At 48.5% G+C, this 15,358-nt stretch overlaps 1 protein-coding gene across 2 annotated transcripts; it reads right to left on the reverse strand.

Annotated features, from left to right (window-relative positions):
- Positions 1–2,098: 2,098 nt before the first annotated feature.
- VPS37C (VPS37C subunit of ESCRT-I) lies at positions 2,099–9,176 on the reverse strand. Of its 2 annotated transcripts, none has more exons than XM_074954628.1 (5): positions 9,032–9,176; positions 5,436–5,550; positions 5,174–5,345; positions 4,604–4,686; positions 2,099–4,323 (listed from the first exon to the last, which is right to left on the reverse strand). In XM_074954628.1, exons 2-5 carry the CDS (start codon positions 5,526–5,528, stop codon positions 3,556–3,558), a joined length of 1,116 nt encoding a protein of 371 aa, XP_074810729.1. In that variant the 5' UTR covers positions 5,529–5,550; positions 9,032–9,176; the 3' UTR covers positions 2,099–3,555. The 2 variants fall into 2 exon arrangements, with proteins under 2 accessions (XP_074810729.1, XP_074810727.1); XM_074954626.1 differs by lacking the exon at positions 9,032–9,176 and adding an exon at positions 7,362–7,379.
- Between the last annotated feature and the right edge of the window lie 6,182 nt (positions 9,177–15,358).

Genomic DNA, 15,358 nt, shown 5'->3' on the forward strand with positions numbered 1-15,358 from the left:
TGACTGAGATATTTAATAAGCAATAACAGTTGTAATAAAACTTTTTTTCCTAGTAGTTATGCTTCTTTTTTCAATACAATAGAACGAGCTACACACTCTGGGGTGGGGGTGGGGGGTTAAGGCACTCGTCGTGGTTCTGCCACAAACTCTCTGGGTGACTGTGGGAAAGCCACTTATTCTCTCTGGACCTCAGTTTCCCATCTGTAAAATGGGGATAATAATACTTCTCTTGTCTATTTATAGTGTAAACCCTCCAGAGCCGGGGCTGTCTCTTACTTGGTGCATCTCCAGTGCCTAGCACAATTCAGGCACTATTGTAAAACAAATTAAGAAGAAGATTTTCCTAAAACCTGGTTCTGAAGTAACATGGCAAAAATGGCATTGTCAAGCTCCATGCTTATTTCTCATGGTGAATTTCATATCAGTTCTCTCAGATGACATGAGAAAAGATGTTTCTACTAAGTGCCACAAGCTCAGCCTGTTATCTGACAGTTACGCTGGGATCTTACTGGCTTGCATAATGCTGACAATAAAGATTCAGCACCTGGAATTTAGCTGACGTGTGCTGATGATCCCAGACCCAGAATAGAATTCAAGTAATTCTTCCAAAGCTGCATAGGGACTAAGAAGTCAAAAACACAAAAGCCTCATTTGTCACTGAAGTCAACAGAGCCAACTCTGACTACACACAGGGAGCAGGCCTTTGGAGTAAGGCAATAACATTTTTATGTAATCACTTTTCACAGCAAAATTATGCTTTAATCTATTTAATCTAAAAGGAGACTCAGTCTCATCCAGAGACCACTATAATTAATGCAGTATAAGTTCCTAGAAAAATAAGATAGATATTTGGAGATTTTTAAGAGCCTTCTCTTAGACTCCTCCTGAAATACACTTCACAGCCTACCCCACACTGTGGTGCTATTAAATAATTGGTGACACCATGCAGAAAATGTACCAAACCAATTCTTTTTAGAGAGGTTTCTGCTTCTGTCTTTCCCCTTCCCTATGACTAAAGAACATGTATGTGAAAACAGATTATCACAACTGATTCTGAGTTCATCCAACCATTCTTTGTTTTAACTCACTGTCCTATAATATCACTAACTCCACAGCAGCCAGCTGTTATGTCACAGACAGGCATATGATATCACTTGTGAAATAAACAACAAAACCCAGCAACACTCTTCTCACCCAGACAAAATGAAGAAGAAACTCACTCCTTATATCTGCAGAGAGACTGTTTGAAACATATGAGTTTGTGCTATTGTTGCCGTTTCCAGTAGATAAAGAAACAGTGAGCCGGGGGGGAACACACAGAGAACTTATATTTCCATGAATTTAGGGAACTAGTTAGTAGAACTTCACAAAACCAATATTAGAAGAATTCTCTTTCACAGAAAGCTCTTCACAGTGAAGGTCACACCATGCATCCTGGGCGCTAAAGAACTGCTCAGCTGGTGCTGTAGAGGGAACAGACCAAACAATACTGATATGACAAGACTCGCCCTTTTAAAAAAAAAATTTAAAAACTTCGGCAATAGTCTTTGCTGGGTTTGTAATTGGACTGGGCGTGTGTAACCATGGAGAGTGAACTACCCTCTCATTCAAGCTGAGACAATCCGATCAGGTCAGCTTCAAGACACCAAAAGCTGCAGAAATGGGGGCTGAGGTGGTCAATATTAAACCAAGACAGAAAGGAAATGAGACAAAGGAATGAGGCGTGGGAAGGGAAAATGGAGGATAGAAACTACAGTGCAGAGAAGAGGAAGGTAAAGGAGAAATGATGCTGAAGCATGAGATCAGTTAGCCCCTGGAGAAGAGGATTGCACAAATGGGCACCTAGGGTATGTTGCAGACTGAAAGGCAGGAAGGATGATGCATAGAAAATTTGGTAGTGAGAGATAGAAGAGGAAAGATTATATGGACATCATCAAAGGGAAATCAATGCAAGGATGCTGAGTTGGCAAAAAAACAAAATCAATAAAAAATTTCAACCAGGCAACACTTCATATCCCAAAACAATCACAGCTGCAACCCTGTGTGCAATTAATCAAGTTTTATTACTCTAATTAATCACAGCTAGAGAACTGTTTCCATCAAATTCCAAAAGCATTCAACTTGGTCTAGTCCATTAGTCATCTATCTTTATAAATAACTTACAGGCAAGCAAACAGAATTTGGTAGGTAAGTGCAGACCAAAGCAAAATACCATTTTTGTTAAGAATCCTTCATTCTCTCTGTTGGGTCCATTGTTTCCTCAGGTCAACATAGGAGGAAGGGGGGAGCGGGGGGGGAATATGCAAGGGATACTGGATGCTTCTTGATCCAGTGTACCTTCACCCCTACCGCAGGTCACTAGAGAGGAGGAAGAGACATTGCAGACCTTACATACCTCAGTGTTTCACTGAACCATTACCAAAGTTTGGATAGTAGTGTTGTTTTCCACCATCAACCAGCAAATAAGGCTTAGTCACCCAGATTTCTACAGGTCAAGGCACATGCTGCCTTGCCTCCAAATTATTAGCAGCTCCAGAAGCATCACGCCAACTCATTTTATCTCCATGGCAGAACAGATATTCCACATATCAAATCCCAGGCATATTTCATGACCCTGATGCCTTCTCTGTGATAATCCACATCCTGCAAAGGAGGGCTCTGCCTGCCTCGTAGCTAAAAGGGGCCAGTGCTAAAGGGGCCTTTCCCCACGAGTAGGCTGGAAACAGCTGAAATGGATAGACAGTGGCAGCACTGGACAGACCTTTGCTTTGCAGTAAAATCGTAACATCAGTATGGTTAGACGGACAGAGGCAGTGGTAAGGAAATGTTGGTCCTGCAGTATCCTGGGAATGGCAGGACTGGAGCCGGTTTTGAATTACGCTACAGTGACATGGGGCATATCAAGGGGTGACCTATCCCAACATGCTAGCTAGTCGCTTCTCATTGACAAGATAAATTATGCATTGATTCTGAATCTGGCTGACTCTGCTAGTCTAGTTTCCAGACTTGAGTTCCCTAGGAAGCAATAAGAGCATTTCCGGTCAAATACTGTCAGAGATTCTCACTCCATCTCTCTCACACCTGTGTCTTTAGAATTCTTTTGGTATATATCTATATATGTAGAAAACTATACACACAGGCATCTCACACACAGGTCCTCAGCTGGTGTAAATCAGTGCATGTTTTGCCCATTTATAGTAGTAGAGAATCTGGCCCACTATTTATATTTTCTAACATGGCTTCAAAAGACCAAGCAGTACAAGTGGCCACTGAAGAATGCCAGCAGCCATCACACGGCATTATTCATTAACCAAAACCTAAAATAGTGCAATCCTCAGATGTGCTGTTACGGTGTCACTTTGTCTTACATCTCATGCTGCTAGCATGTATAGGACACCAGAACCACACCTCTCACCTTACATAATGCTTATACATGTATGGGTCTGAGGACAACACTCCCAGCTCTTTCTTCTTTTGCTTATTTCTCAGCAAGGATCGATATCTCAGACCATGACAGAGGAGAGGATGATGAAGCAAGCTCTCCAGAAGTACTGACTAGTATCCAGGCCAAGCAGGGCCTCGAGGTGGCGGAGGTGGTGGGTATCCAAAGGGAGAATGTGAAGCTGGGGGATACGGAGGCTGGGATGGAATTGGAAAACTAGGTAGCGGTGGCTGGGTTGGGTATGGACACTGTGGTCTTCCACCTCCTGGTGGAAAATATGGAGGCTGTGGAGGCTGGGGGTACCCTAGTCCAGATGGAGCTCTGGGCTGGGGTTGAGAGTAACCAGAGGCAGATGGTGGCCCTCTGCATGGAGCCCAAGGGTACCCTGGGGCTGAAGATGAGCCTCTTGTCTGAGGCTGGGAGTATCCTGGTGCCGAGCCTCCAGGTGGGGCCTGTGGGTATCCGGGAGCTGGAGGTGGTTTATAGGGAAATGTGGGTTGGGTGCTTGGCTGAGAGGAGGTGAGGGGTCCCATTATAACTGGTGCTCCAGAGAAAGGAGCAGGTTGGAGAGTTCCATGGACTGTGGGGCCTACAGGCATGCGTGGGGCTGGACTATAGGGCAAAGGGAAGGATGGTGTTCCTGATAGGAAGGGCTGTGGCTGCTGCTCATCAGCAGGCCCAGGAGTTACGTGAGGAGCAGGATGCTGGTGGTTAAAATGAGAGTCACTGGCTGGTTCCTGTGAAGCTTCGGACTTCCTCAGTACCTCTTGGAGCTTTTCCACTCTGACCCGTCGCAGGTGGGACAACGTCCTCATGGAGGAAAACTGCTCAAGAAATATCTCCAGTGGCACTTCGCCCTCCAGGAACTTCTCGGCCATAGTCTGAAACACAAGACACCACTGATACCAACGCTGCCCCCTCCAATGTTCTCTCCCAGCTCCAGCTCAGACCCCATGTTCTCAGACATGGCCTAGATCACATGGAAACAATTAAACCACTCAACTGTAAAGGAGTGATAATCCCAATCTTTAAGACAATGGCTTCAATCTATGGGAGATAATCTCCAATTTAGGGTGCTGGTTGGGGAAGGTAATTTCAAGTTTTCAGGGAGATTTCCATTAGTCAATTTTATTTTCATTTGAACTTAAATTTTAGTATCACCTCAGATTCCTCTTCAATCCTTTGGCCCTCCACCTGCAGAAGATTTAACAAGGTCCCAGGCTGCATCGCCGCAGAAAATTTCTCTGGGGAGGAAAAATGTGATGACCAAAATGTGACATACAAAAACTAGGCAAAATTACCATGTCTCCAGCTCTGTCAGAGACAATACTAGGCACCTATCCCAAGACTCTATGTTCTAACTCATGATCCCAGCAAAGCGTAAAGTAGAAACTATGTCACCTTCCTGCCCCATGCCACCAAGACTTTGTTAAACCCCTCACATTCACAATGGGAACCTTCGCTGCCTTGGGGAGTTTTGATATAGGGAGAAAACCCAAGGAGAAACCAACATTGTGCAGTCTCTTGGCTAGGGAATCACCTCTACTCTGTCCATGTCAGTCTGAACAAAAACCAGAAGACAGATTCAGAATACAGACCTCCTATACAGAAAGGGAGCTCCTCAGTCCACTGGGCGGGGGGGGGGGGGGGGGTGGGGAGAGATGGGAAAAAGTCCTGGTTACAGACGACCTGACTACACTGGGGAGGGTGGGTGGTTTGGGAGACACGTACCCAATTTTGCCTTCTGCTCCTGGCACTGTTCAGCCAGCTTCTGCAGCTTCTGGTATCTGTCGGAAAGGTTTGTGCGGCCAGTTTCCAGCGGCGTCTGGAATTCTAGGTTCTGTTCTGCCAGGCTCCGGTTTGTGGCCAAGGCCATCTCCCTTTCCAGCTGTAGTTCCTGGACCTGAGAGGGGAGATCAAAAGCCACAGCCAATGAGGAGCAGCACCTCCTATCTGCATCCACACTTTCCTTACCCTGCAGCATGCATGTTACCTCTGTTGATTCCAGTGCCAGACGCTCTATCTCCTCAGAATTCTCCTGCAGCTCCTGGAGCTCCTTCACAGATAGGTCCCTTAAGGTCTCCATTTTCACTGGGGAATGTGAATTCCTAAGAGATGAGGAGTGTAAATGGACAATTACTAGGTTTCACAAAGCCAGCTGCACACTGACAATATATAGATATTAATCCCATGACAGACTTAACAAGAGGGGCTTTGATAAATTATGTCAATCAACAGAGGTAGGGGGGATTCTGTCACAACAGAGAATCTGAGGACAGAGAGAAAAAGAAAACAGCAAATCTAGCCATTTTGATTTTGGCAACGGTCTTTCCATTTCAGGGAGACAAGGTGAATGAGCTAATATCTTTTTTTGGACCAACTTCTGCTGGCGAGAGAGGTAAGCTCGAAGGCTTGTCACTCTCACCAACAGAAGTTGGTCCAGTAAAAGATATTATCCATCTACCTTGTCTCTCTAGTATCCTGGGACAAACACAGCTACAACAACAGCGTATTTCCATTTCAGGGACAATAGAGGGAGATGATTCCTCCTCTGTGCCAAGACAAAGGCATTTAAAAGTGGAGAAAAACACCTTCTCAGTCATACCAAAGTGTGTGGCTATATCAATCCAATTCTTAAACACTAGCTGGCCATTTATTTCAAGATTCTGCTCAGCATGATCTCCCTTTGTTTTTAAAACCAATCGTCTATCTCTAGACACACTTCCCTGCTCATTTTCCTGCTAGTCTTCTACACATCACCTGATGTAAATGCCTTCCACTCTGGCACTCCTGCCACCTGGAACAGCCTTCCTGTATCTCCCTACCTTTTCAAATCATGTCTGACAATACGTTTTTATCTTCTTGCCCATGTCACACCTGAATTTCCCTTTCCTTTCTTTTCCCTTTATGAATAAATACTTTCATATTTTCCATGCAATGGGCTCTCACACCTTTGTAAATCAGGATTAACTCCACTGAGGTCAGTGGAATAAACCCTTTGCAGCACTCTTTTCCATCATTTATATATGCTCTGGCTTTCTTGTGCCATTTAGCTTTGTTATGCATTAAGGTCACACTTTGTCAGAAAAGTGCTATACACAGTAACTGTGAACAGAATAAAAACTAAACAGGAAAAAAAAAAAGAGAGGTACATTCCTGCAGAGGTGCGAAAAGGGACCAATGAGACAACTAGTGCAGATTTTAACCTAGTACTAGCTACGGGTGTCTCTTCTACCTCTGATTCAAGTGAAATATCTCACAGATTCTGGCTCTGGAGATGTTACATCAGTCTCTGCAAATAACATATTATGTCAAATGAACATTCAGGTCTCCAAATCCCCTCCAGCCAGGACACAACCAAACCCATCTAATAATCACGTTGTGAAACCAGAAGGCATATGTGCATCAGCAAATTTTGCCATCACGCTGTGGACTCTTAAACAAACTCAGGGCTCTTAGCTGTCTCACAAGCCACACTCACAAGATGAATGATACAGGGCAGTGAGAACTGGGGCAGCTGGAAACCCTACCCCCTGCTTCAGTGTATCTATAATCTCCTAGAGAACAAAAACAATTCTAATGGCATGGCCATACCTATACCAGAAGAATTTCAGTAGAGGATGTTCACTATTAGAACTGGCTTCTGCTGAAGAAGCCCAGAATCAGAAGCCTGGAAAGCACAGTGTGAAGGGGATCGGGGTATCTATTTAGTAAGCCCTTTGATGAGTAGCAATGTTATTTCTCAGCTGATGAGGCCCATTCATTAGTAATAGTGAAAGCAAGCGGTTTATGGGGCGGCCCATGGGGTCACATCCACAGAGCTTGTTGGCATGAGTCACCCACACAGGCCAGGTCTGGGAGGGTTGGTGCAAGTCACATGCATGGGGCAGCCCTGGGTGCAATAGCACAAGTCACTCACCTGGCAGCAGCATTAGGAGTGTTGGCATGAGTCATCCACTTAAGGCTGGTGTTAGGCACATTGGGTACAGCCCACTCCCAGGCGGGCAGAGTATAGTGTGAGTCATGAACACAGGGTGTGTGCAGCTGGGTGTGTTGGCATAATTCACCCACACAGGGACAGCACTGGACACTGATGCAAGTCACCTGCACGAGGGCCAGTGCTAGCAGCATCGACCTGAGCCGCCCGCACGAGGAAGGGCCAGCACTGGGCACATTGGGCTGAGCCGCCCACATGAGGGCCAGCACTGGCCGCATCGGCGCAAGTCACCCGCTCCAGCTATACCAGGGGCAAGTTACCCACCTTGATGGCACTGCACCGAGCAGTGCCAGGTTTATAATGGTGCCAGTGGCTCCATAGAGCCGGGCCCATGCTCAGAAGCAGCCCTGACCTACTCCACTTGCACTGTACCCCGAGACCCCACTCCTCCCGCCACCCACCACTTGCTTCTGGCTCCTCTCTGCCCCCTGGCCGGACCCCAGTGCACTGCTGGCTCCAGGCCTGTGGGGCTCCGCCTGTCTCCCTGGAGCTGAGCCGCCTGGGACTGGTGCAGAAGCCTGGCCAGTCTCAGTCTGGGCAGGGGGACAGTGTGAGGGGCTTAGCTGGGCCCCTCCAGGCAAGAGCCTCTTGAGGGAGCCTGGCGGAGCAGGCCTTGGCCTGGCTGATCGCACCACTAGTGAACGGACAGAGCAATTGTTGGCCCTGGGACCAGCCCTAACTGCACTGCCAGCTCAGCCCAGCAGACACAGTCACCTCCCAGCAGGGCCAGTGAGTGCAGCCGGGAGGCAGGGCTTGGGGGAGTGGGTCTCTGGAGAACCTGGGGGGGAGAGGGTGCTGGGTTGTGAGGGGGCAGGGAAGATGTGTGTGTTGGGGCAATAGGGAGTGGGGGTTCTGTGGGGGGTGCTGGGCAGTTGTGATGGGGCTGTGGGCAGGGGAGTGCTGGGCAGGGGTGGTGTTGTGCACGGCGCTGTGCATTTCCGGGGGAGGTCTGGGGGGGCTCTGGTCATAGGAAGTCAGTGGGGTGTTGGGCGGGGGGCTCTTTGGCGTGGGATGGGGCATGCTGGCATCACAGGGCCACTGTGTGTCTGGTAACTGCCGGTTTGTAAATAGTGGCCTCGCACTGGGCTGGGCGGAGCGGGGCCGCCCCTGCCATGCCATGCGCCTGGCGGGCCCCTCGCCCTGGGGACTGACCTCGCCGCGCCATGCTCCATTGCCCCTGTGGGGGCCCACAAATATGTTTGGCACTGGGCCCACAAAAGGTTAATCTGGCCCTGGCACCGGGTGTGTTGGTGCGAGGACAGGGTGGGGTACGGGCAGAGACAGTCACGGGGGCTCCCAGCATAACAGCCTCTCCCCTCCCCCCACCGCCGGCGAAGGGCGGGAAGGGCACGCGCTGGGCTGGACAGCTGGGGCTGATGCACGTGCCACGCCACCTGGGGAGGAGGAGAAAGAGATCGGCGCGCGACAGGGGAGGGCGGGGAGCATGGAATGTCGGTGCTTCGTCGCACGCACAGTCCCGCCTCTGTTGCTAGCTGAGGGGAGGAAGAGAGCCAATCCCCACTGTTCTCGCGAGACCTGGCCGGGAAGGGGTTAAGCGATAAGGAGCCGATAATCGGTAAGAGAATACTCACCTGTGAGCAGCCGGGGAGCCCCCAGGGCCACACACTTCCGGGTTCCGGTCCTCGTCCGGAAGTGAGCCTCACCATTGCTGTGGAGGTAGGGGGGTGGGAAGACGGTGGCAATGTGAGGAGGATGGTACGCTCCGGCAGCTGGTCCGGTCTAGAGCGCTTTCAGCCGCGCGCCATCTTTGTTCCGCTGCGGTGGGGGCGGGGTTGGGCCGGGCCTCAAGCGGCTGACTCTGAGCGCCCGTCCCCCGACAGCCCGTGCCCTGTATGGGATGCGGGCCACCCCCAGCATGGGGGGAGGGGTAAATCCTACACCTGGCCCAGCTCTGACCTGGTGGACACAACAGGCCGAACCCCTCCAGGGCTCGGCTGCCACCAACAGCCGTGCGGGGGCAGGGCACCGGAGTGCTGGAGCTGAGGAGTGGGGCATATTTGGGGGGGAGACGCCTCCATCTTCCCTCCCCCCCAAGCACTAAGCCCTCGCCATGGTTCCTGCATATGCCATAACCCTCCCAGGCCCTGGCTGACTCCCTGCTTCGTTAACTCACGGGCACGACGTAGCCTTGGCACAGGAAGAGTTAATTCATTTCCAGACAGTCCCTGCCTGGTGCGGGCAGGTGTGAACCCGGAGACAACCGCGGCACCTAGAGCAAGCACTGTCGTGCTGCGATAACCATGGCACACGCAACACCAAGCTGCCGCCAGGACCCCCGCTCGATGCTGTCGCTGCCGAGGCATTTTCAGCCCATGGATTAGCCCGGCGGGAGCAATTTGGGAAACGCTTGGTACCAGCTGTGATCACGCAGCAGGAGTGCTAACAGGCTTCTGCTCCCTGGGCGCAGACCTTTCCTGTTCACTCAGCAGAAACAAAGGGAGCTGGGAACACTACTTCTACCTCCATCCCCACCTCCTCATCTAGATTTTGGAGGATGTGATTAGAAACTATCAAAGGAAACAGGGACCCTGGGATTCAGATCTCATTTAATGTTCATCTAGGATTTTTTGTTTGTTTTTTGGGGGTAAGGGGGGAGTTGGTAGATTTAACCTTTGTGGGATCCAGATCCTTCCCAACCTTCCCCTTTGCTCCCAGTTGTGGAGGTGTTGCTGATGAGACACCTGTAGGCCCTCGCTACCACTTCTTCCAGGCATCACCATGCCAGTGCTATCTTCTGCCTGCCTCCCGCTGGGCTGGAGGAACCAGGCACCCAACCAGCACCAGAGTCGTAGTCATGCCGTTACAACTTTACTTAACTGTTAACATCACTCAATCCCTGATCGTCTAGACCTGGTAGTATCAGTTCCCAACTGGCTGGCTGTTGTCCCCATTCCCTTGCATAATTGATTTGGTGTACAACTGAATCTTTCATTAATGGATTCCTGTAATAATTGTTTCATTATTGATTTCTTGTGTTATTGCTGCAGATCATAATTGCTTCCCCAGTCAACTGACTCACTGCATAATTGAACAATAGCAGTTCCAGTCAGTGCTTTCCTGTCACTCTCTTCGCTTCCCTCCTTTACATCAGTATCTATGTGGGGATTTGCTCTGAGTACAGCTACCAGGCCCAGCCACTCCTGTAGCTGCTGAAAACCAGGGTCCGCTCCATCAGTACAAATAGCAGTTTTGGTTGTCTACACTAGAGTTTTACACTGGTGGCTGAAATTGAGGCAAAACCCCGGTGTATGCAAGACTTTTGTCTTTGGTGTCTCTTCAGAGCTGGATGACTTCCCGCAATGCTGGGACTTCCCTGGAGCCAGCGTTCTCTTCTAGTGTTGGGCAAGAAAGCTCCCTGTGAAGCTAGATTACCCAATACACAGCTCATCTTGCACTGACTAACACATTTTTGTTCCATGCCTCTGTGCTCAGTAAATATAATTCTTATCAGACACGTTCCTGGCAAGTCCAGCCAGGGGTGGCTCTACCAATTTTGCCACCCCAAGCAGTCACCGCCGAATTGCCACCGCCACAGCAACGGAGCTAGTGCCGACTTGCCGCCGCCTCCGGAACAGCAAGGGAGCTGCCGCTGAATTGCCGCCGCCCTGGAACAGCACGGGAGCTGCTGCCGAATTGCCGCTGCGGGACACAGACTGCCGCCCCATTCTCAGTGCCGCCCCATTCTCAGTGCCACCCCAAGCACCTGCTTGGAAAGCTGGTGCCTGGATCCGGCCCTGAGTCCAGCCCTGTCAGTAACGAAGAACAGCAAAGGAGACTGATCCGGGGCAAAATAAGCACAATGAGCATGGAGATGCAGACAGAGAGTAGAGATGTAGAAGGCATAGAATGGGTGTCAAACACGCGGCCAATGGGAGCTTCAGGGGAGGTACCTGGAGGCGTGGCCAGGGCAACACACAGACCCCTGTGCCGCCCCTCCCCCAGATCCCGGCCGCTTTCCAGAGCAGTGTGGGGACAGGGCAGGCAGGCAGGGAGGGAGCCTGCCCTGCCCCCAGTGCGCGCCCGGCCCGAGCCACCCTCCAAACCCCTCCTGCACCCCAACACCCTGCCCTGAGCCCCCTGCTGTGCCCTGAGCCCCTGCCTCATCCTGCACCCTGACCCCCTGCCCTGAGCCCCTGATGCATCCTGTGCCCCTCCTGCACCCCCTGGGGGCAGGGAGGGGGCGGAGTTGGGGTGGGGATTTCAGGGAAGGGGTTGGAATGGGGGCAGGGAAGAGGCGGGGCAGGGGCGGGGCCTCACAGAAGGGGTGGAGTGGGGGAGGGGCCGGGGCAGCAGTTGGGGGTCAGTGGTGTGGCCCTCGGTCCAATGTGCTAGTCCTCATGTGGCTCTCGTTGTCATGTGAGTTTGAGACCCTTGGCCTAGAAGATTGGCATCCTAATCCATGACTGGTGCATCTAGATGCTATTGCAATATAAATAAATTATAACACTAGCCACTGTAGGTATTGAATATCAACCTCCACCATGTGACAACGGTATGTATAACCTTGGTTAACCCAGATCATATGATGAGCCAGGAAATAAAGATCAGTCTTTTCCGACAATCGCTGTGTTACTCCTTGGCAAAAATTGAATGAATGAAGCCCCCTGACTCTGTCGTCTTCAAGAGAAAATGGGCAGTGGTGACGAAAGTGCTCCCAAATTCTCATGAGAGCAAGGGGTGTTGACAAGAAAGGGTGAAATCCTCTACTTGGCAGGCCCAGTGGCATTGAAAATCTCCAAAATGAAAACACCAAGGACACTGTAAACTGTTGACAAAGTTATTCAGGTGTGATGTATCCAGGAATACTGTGATTCATACAAATACGTCAACTGGGAAAGGTGCATTTTCTCTGCAAAGAACAAGCCGCCATCTGAGACCACTGACTATTATATAACACAAGGTCATGTGAATTTGGACAAGTACCACATTAATCAGAGACAGATTTATTTTTGGCATGGCCAATAACCAGGTCAAATAAATGTTGTTGAAAGAAATGGACTTGACTTTGCAAAGAACAGCCTGATCCAAAGCCCACTGGAGTCAATGGGAGTCTTTACTAGATGCTGACTGTTACGAATTACACCTGTAGGACATGCACACAAATGCTGCGATTTACACCTGGTAGGACACGCACACCAATGCTGCGAATTATACCTGATAGGTCATGCGCAGTTCAAATCTAGGCTGAGGCACGTAACCAAAGTCCACAACTGCAGAGTTCCCAAAAGACACTAAGTTTATTACGCTCGAGCGTGGTGCCCCCCTGCTAGCCAGGAGGGGACCCTGAATACAGATTATACAAAGGTTATATACTTTTTAGCAAAGCATGTTGCCCTTGTGCATTGGAAACCTTAGCCAATAAACAAACCCTTTTCTTATCTACCACCTATCCCTGCTTGGTGCATTCCTCGAGCTAAACCAGTATGTTAATTACACAGCATGGTCCTAAAGCCAAGCATCAGTAACTTTGATTATCAGGATGGGAGGCCTCACATCAAGGCCAAGAGACAGGGAGTTAGAGACTGACAAAAACCAGATACTGGGAGTCAAGGCAGGCTGGAGACAAGGAGGAGGATTTTCACAGGGATTCAGTATCTAAGGATCACTCCTCCTTGTGTATGATGTGCTGGCATTTAAACAATGGTGGGCCCCAAACCAAAATGGAGTCACATGTGCTAACTTTTCCTTAACATGACTCAGACCTTAATTGGTCTGTCAGTCAGAGACCATGAATCAGAGCAGGTGATACCAGAGAAATTCCCCAGACTACATTTTGTATTCCTGATCTCCATTTTTGAATAAGCAAAAGTCATTCCACCATCGGAAACTGTAGACCGCATATGATTGGAAGCTTAGGTCACATGATATGTCTCACCAACCAGTAATTCTGAAGTAAACAGTGTCAGTGAGCATGAATGAATGTGTAGTAAAAAAAAAAAATGAATGAAGTTGTAAAGTTAAAAAAAAAGCATATAAAGTTCTGACAGGACAATATAAAATGATGACACAATTGAGACAGATAGAACAGAGAAGATCAGCTGGAAGAACCAGCTGTAAGAGAGAAAAGTTGGGAGAAGAGTGGAGAAAAGCAACCAGGCAAAAAAGTTGAGGCAGCCAAAGCAGCAGCAGTGTCAGAGACTACACAGTGAAATCACCCTAAGCCTGTTAGATTTAATTATTATATAGCATGGTATGAGCTAGTATAGTGATAGTATAGCGGTATTAGTATGTGGATGTATAAGTGTGTTAATTGTGGTTTACATATGTAAAATTTAAAGTACATTTGAAGAACTGCTGTCAGTGATCTATTGCAGACTGGCCATCTGCAATAGAGCGCATCACTTAGAATAATTTAAACTGTTTGCTCTTGTGCTTTAAATGCTCTTTAACTTGCAATAGGGGATTCATGTCTGATTTTTAATTTGAGATCATATTGTAGTATATGATTACTAGTTACATTAATAAAAAGATACTCGATTATGGGGAAAGAATACTGCCTGTGTCACTCATTTTATTGAAAGGTTGTATCCTTGTCCTTTAAGTGTTACCTTAACTATCCCGGAAACCTTTACCTTGGGAAGAACAGATTAAGAGGGTGATTCTAGGAGTGCCCCAAAATTGAATTTTCGGGGTAACACTGGGACTGCACAGCACCAACCGCTGGGCAACAGGGCAGCTCCCAGCCAGCTCCAAGGTGCTAGATGGCAGGATAGGCACATACAATGAGAGGTGTGAATCATTGCAGCCAAAGAGCATCCTCTGTGCCCCTCAGATGGAGCACTACAGTGCAGATAGGTCAGTAGGAAACTGAAGGGGAGGACAGAGCTCAGGTCATTAGGCTACAGACCTCACCGCCCTCCAGGCCCAACTGGGGATAGATGGGGCCTGCTGTGATAACCAATTAACAGTCCTGCCCCCCTTAAGGCATCAAGATTTGATTGCATGGCTCACACCCAGAAAGCCATTTCACAAGTTACTGTTGGAAGTAAAAAGAACAGGAGTACTTGTGGCACCTTAGAGACTAATAAATTTATTTGAGCATAAGCTTTCGTGGGCTACAGCCCACTTCATCGGATGCATAGAATGGAACATATAGTAAGAAGATATATATATACATACAGAGAAGGTGGAAGTTGCCATACAAACTGTAAGAGGCTAATTAATTAAGATGAGCTATTATCAGCAGGAGAAAAAAACTTTTGTAGTGCTAATCAAGATGGCCCATTTAGACAGTTGACAAGAAGGTGTGAGGATACTTAACATGGGGAAATAGATTCAATATGTGTAATGACCCAGCCACTCCCAATCTCTGTTCAAACCCAAGTGAATGGTATCTATTAATTCAAGCTCAGCAGTTTCTCGTTGGCGTCTGTTTTTGAAGCTTTTCTGTTGCAAAATTGCCACCTTTAAGTCTGTTACTGAGTGGCCAGAGAGGTTGAAGTGTTCTCCTACCGGTTTTTGAATGTTATGATTCCTGATGTCAGATTTGTGTCCATTTTGGAGAACACTTCCACCCCTCTGGCCACTCAGTAACAGATTTAAAGGTGGCAATTTTGCAACAGAAAAGCTTCAAAAACAGACTCCAACGAGAAACTGCTGAGCTTGAATTAATATGCAAACTAGATACCATTAACTTGGGTTTGAATAGAGACTGGGAGTGGCTGGGTCATTACACATATTGAATCTATTTCCCCATGCTAAGTAGCCTCACACCTTCTTGTCAACTGTCTAAATGGGCCATCTTGATTAGCACTACAAAAGTTTTTTTCTCCTGCTGATAATAGCTCATCTTAATTAATTAGCCTCTTCACCTTTTCATGTTCTCTATATATGGGTGTGTATATATATATCTTCTTACTATATGTTCCATTCTATGCATCCGATGAAGTGGGATGTAG

Source organism: Natator depressus, chromosome 6, assembly GCF_965152275.1.
Source record: "Natator depressus isolate rNatDep1 chromosome 6, rNatDep2.hap1, whole genome shotgun sequence".
Classification (NCBI taxonomy): Eukaryota; Metazoa; Chordata; order Testudines; family Cheloniidae; genus Natator; species Natator depressus.

Bases quoted from the DNA above. Each gene is read 5' to 3' on its own strand.
- VPS37C (XM_074954628.1), bottom strand. From the start codon at position 5,528: ATGGAGACCTTAAGGGACCTATCTGTGAAGGAGCTCCAGGAGCTGCAG. The intron at 4,687-5,173 runs GTACGTGTCTCC...TTTCCTCCCCAG, and splicing joins GGAGCAGAAGGCAAAATTGG to AGAAATTTTCTGCGGCGATG. The intron at 4,324-4,603 runs GTGATACTAAAA...CTTGTGTTTCAG, and splicing joins GGATTGAAGAGGAATCTGAG to ACTATGGCCGAGAAGTTCCT.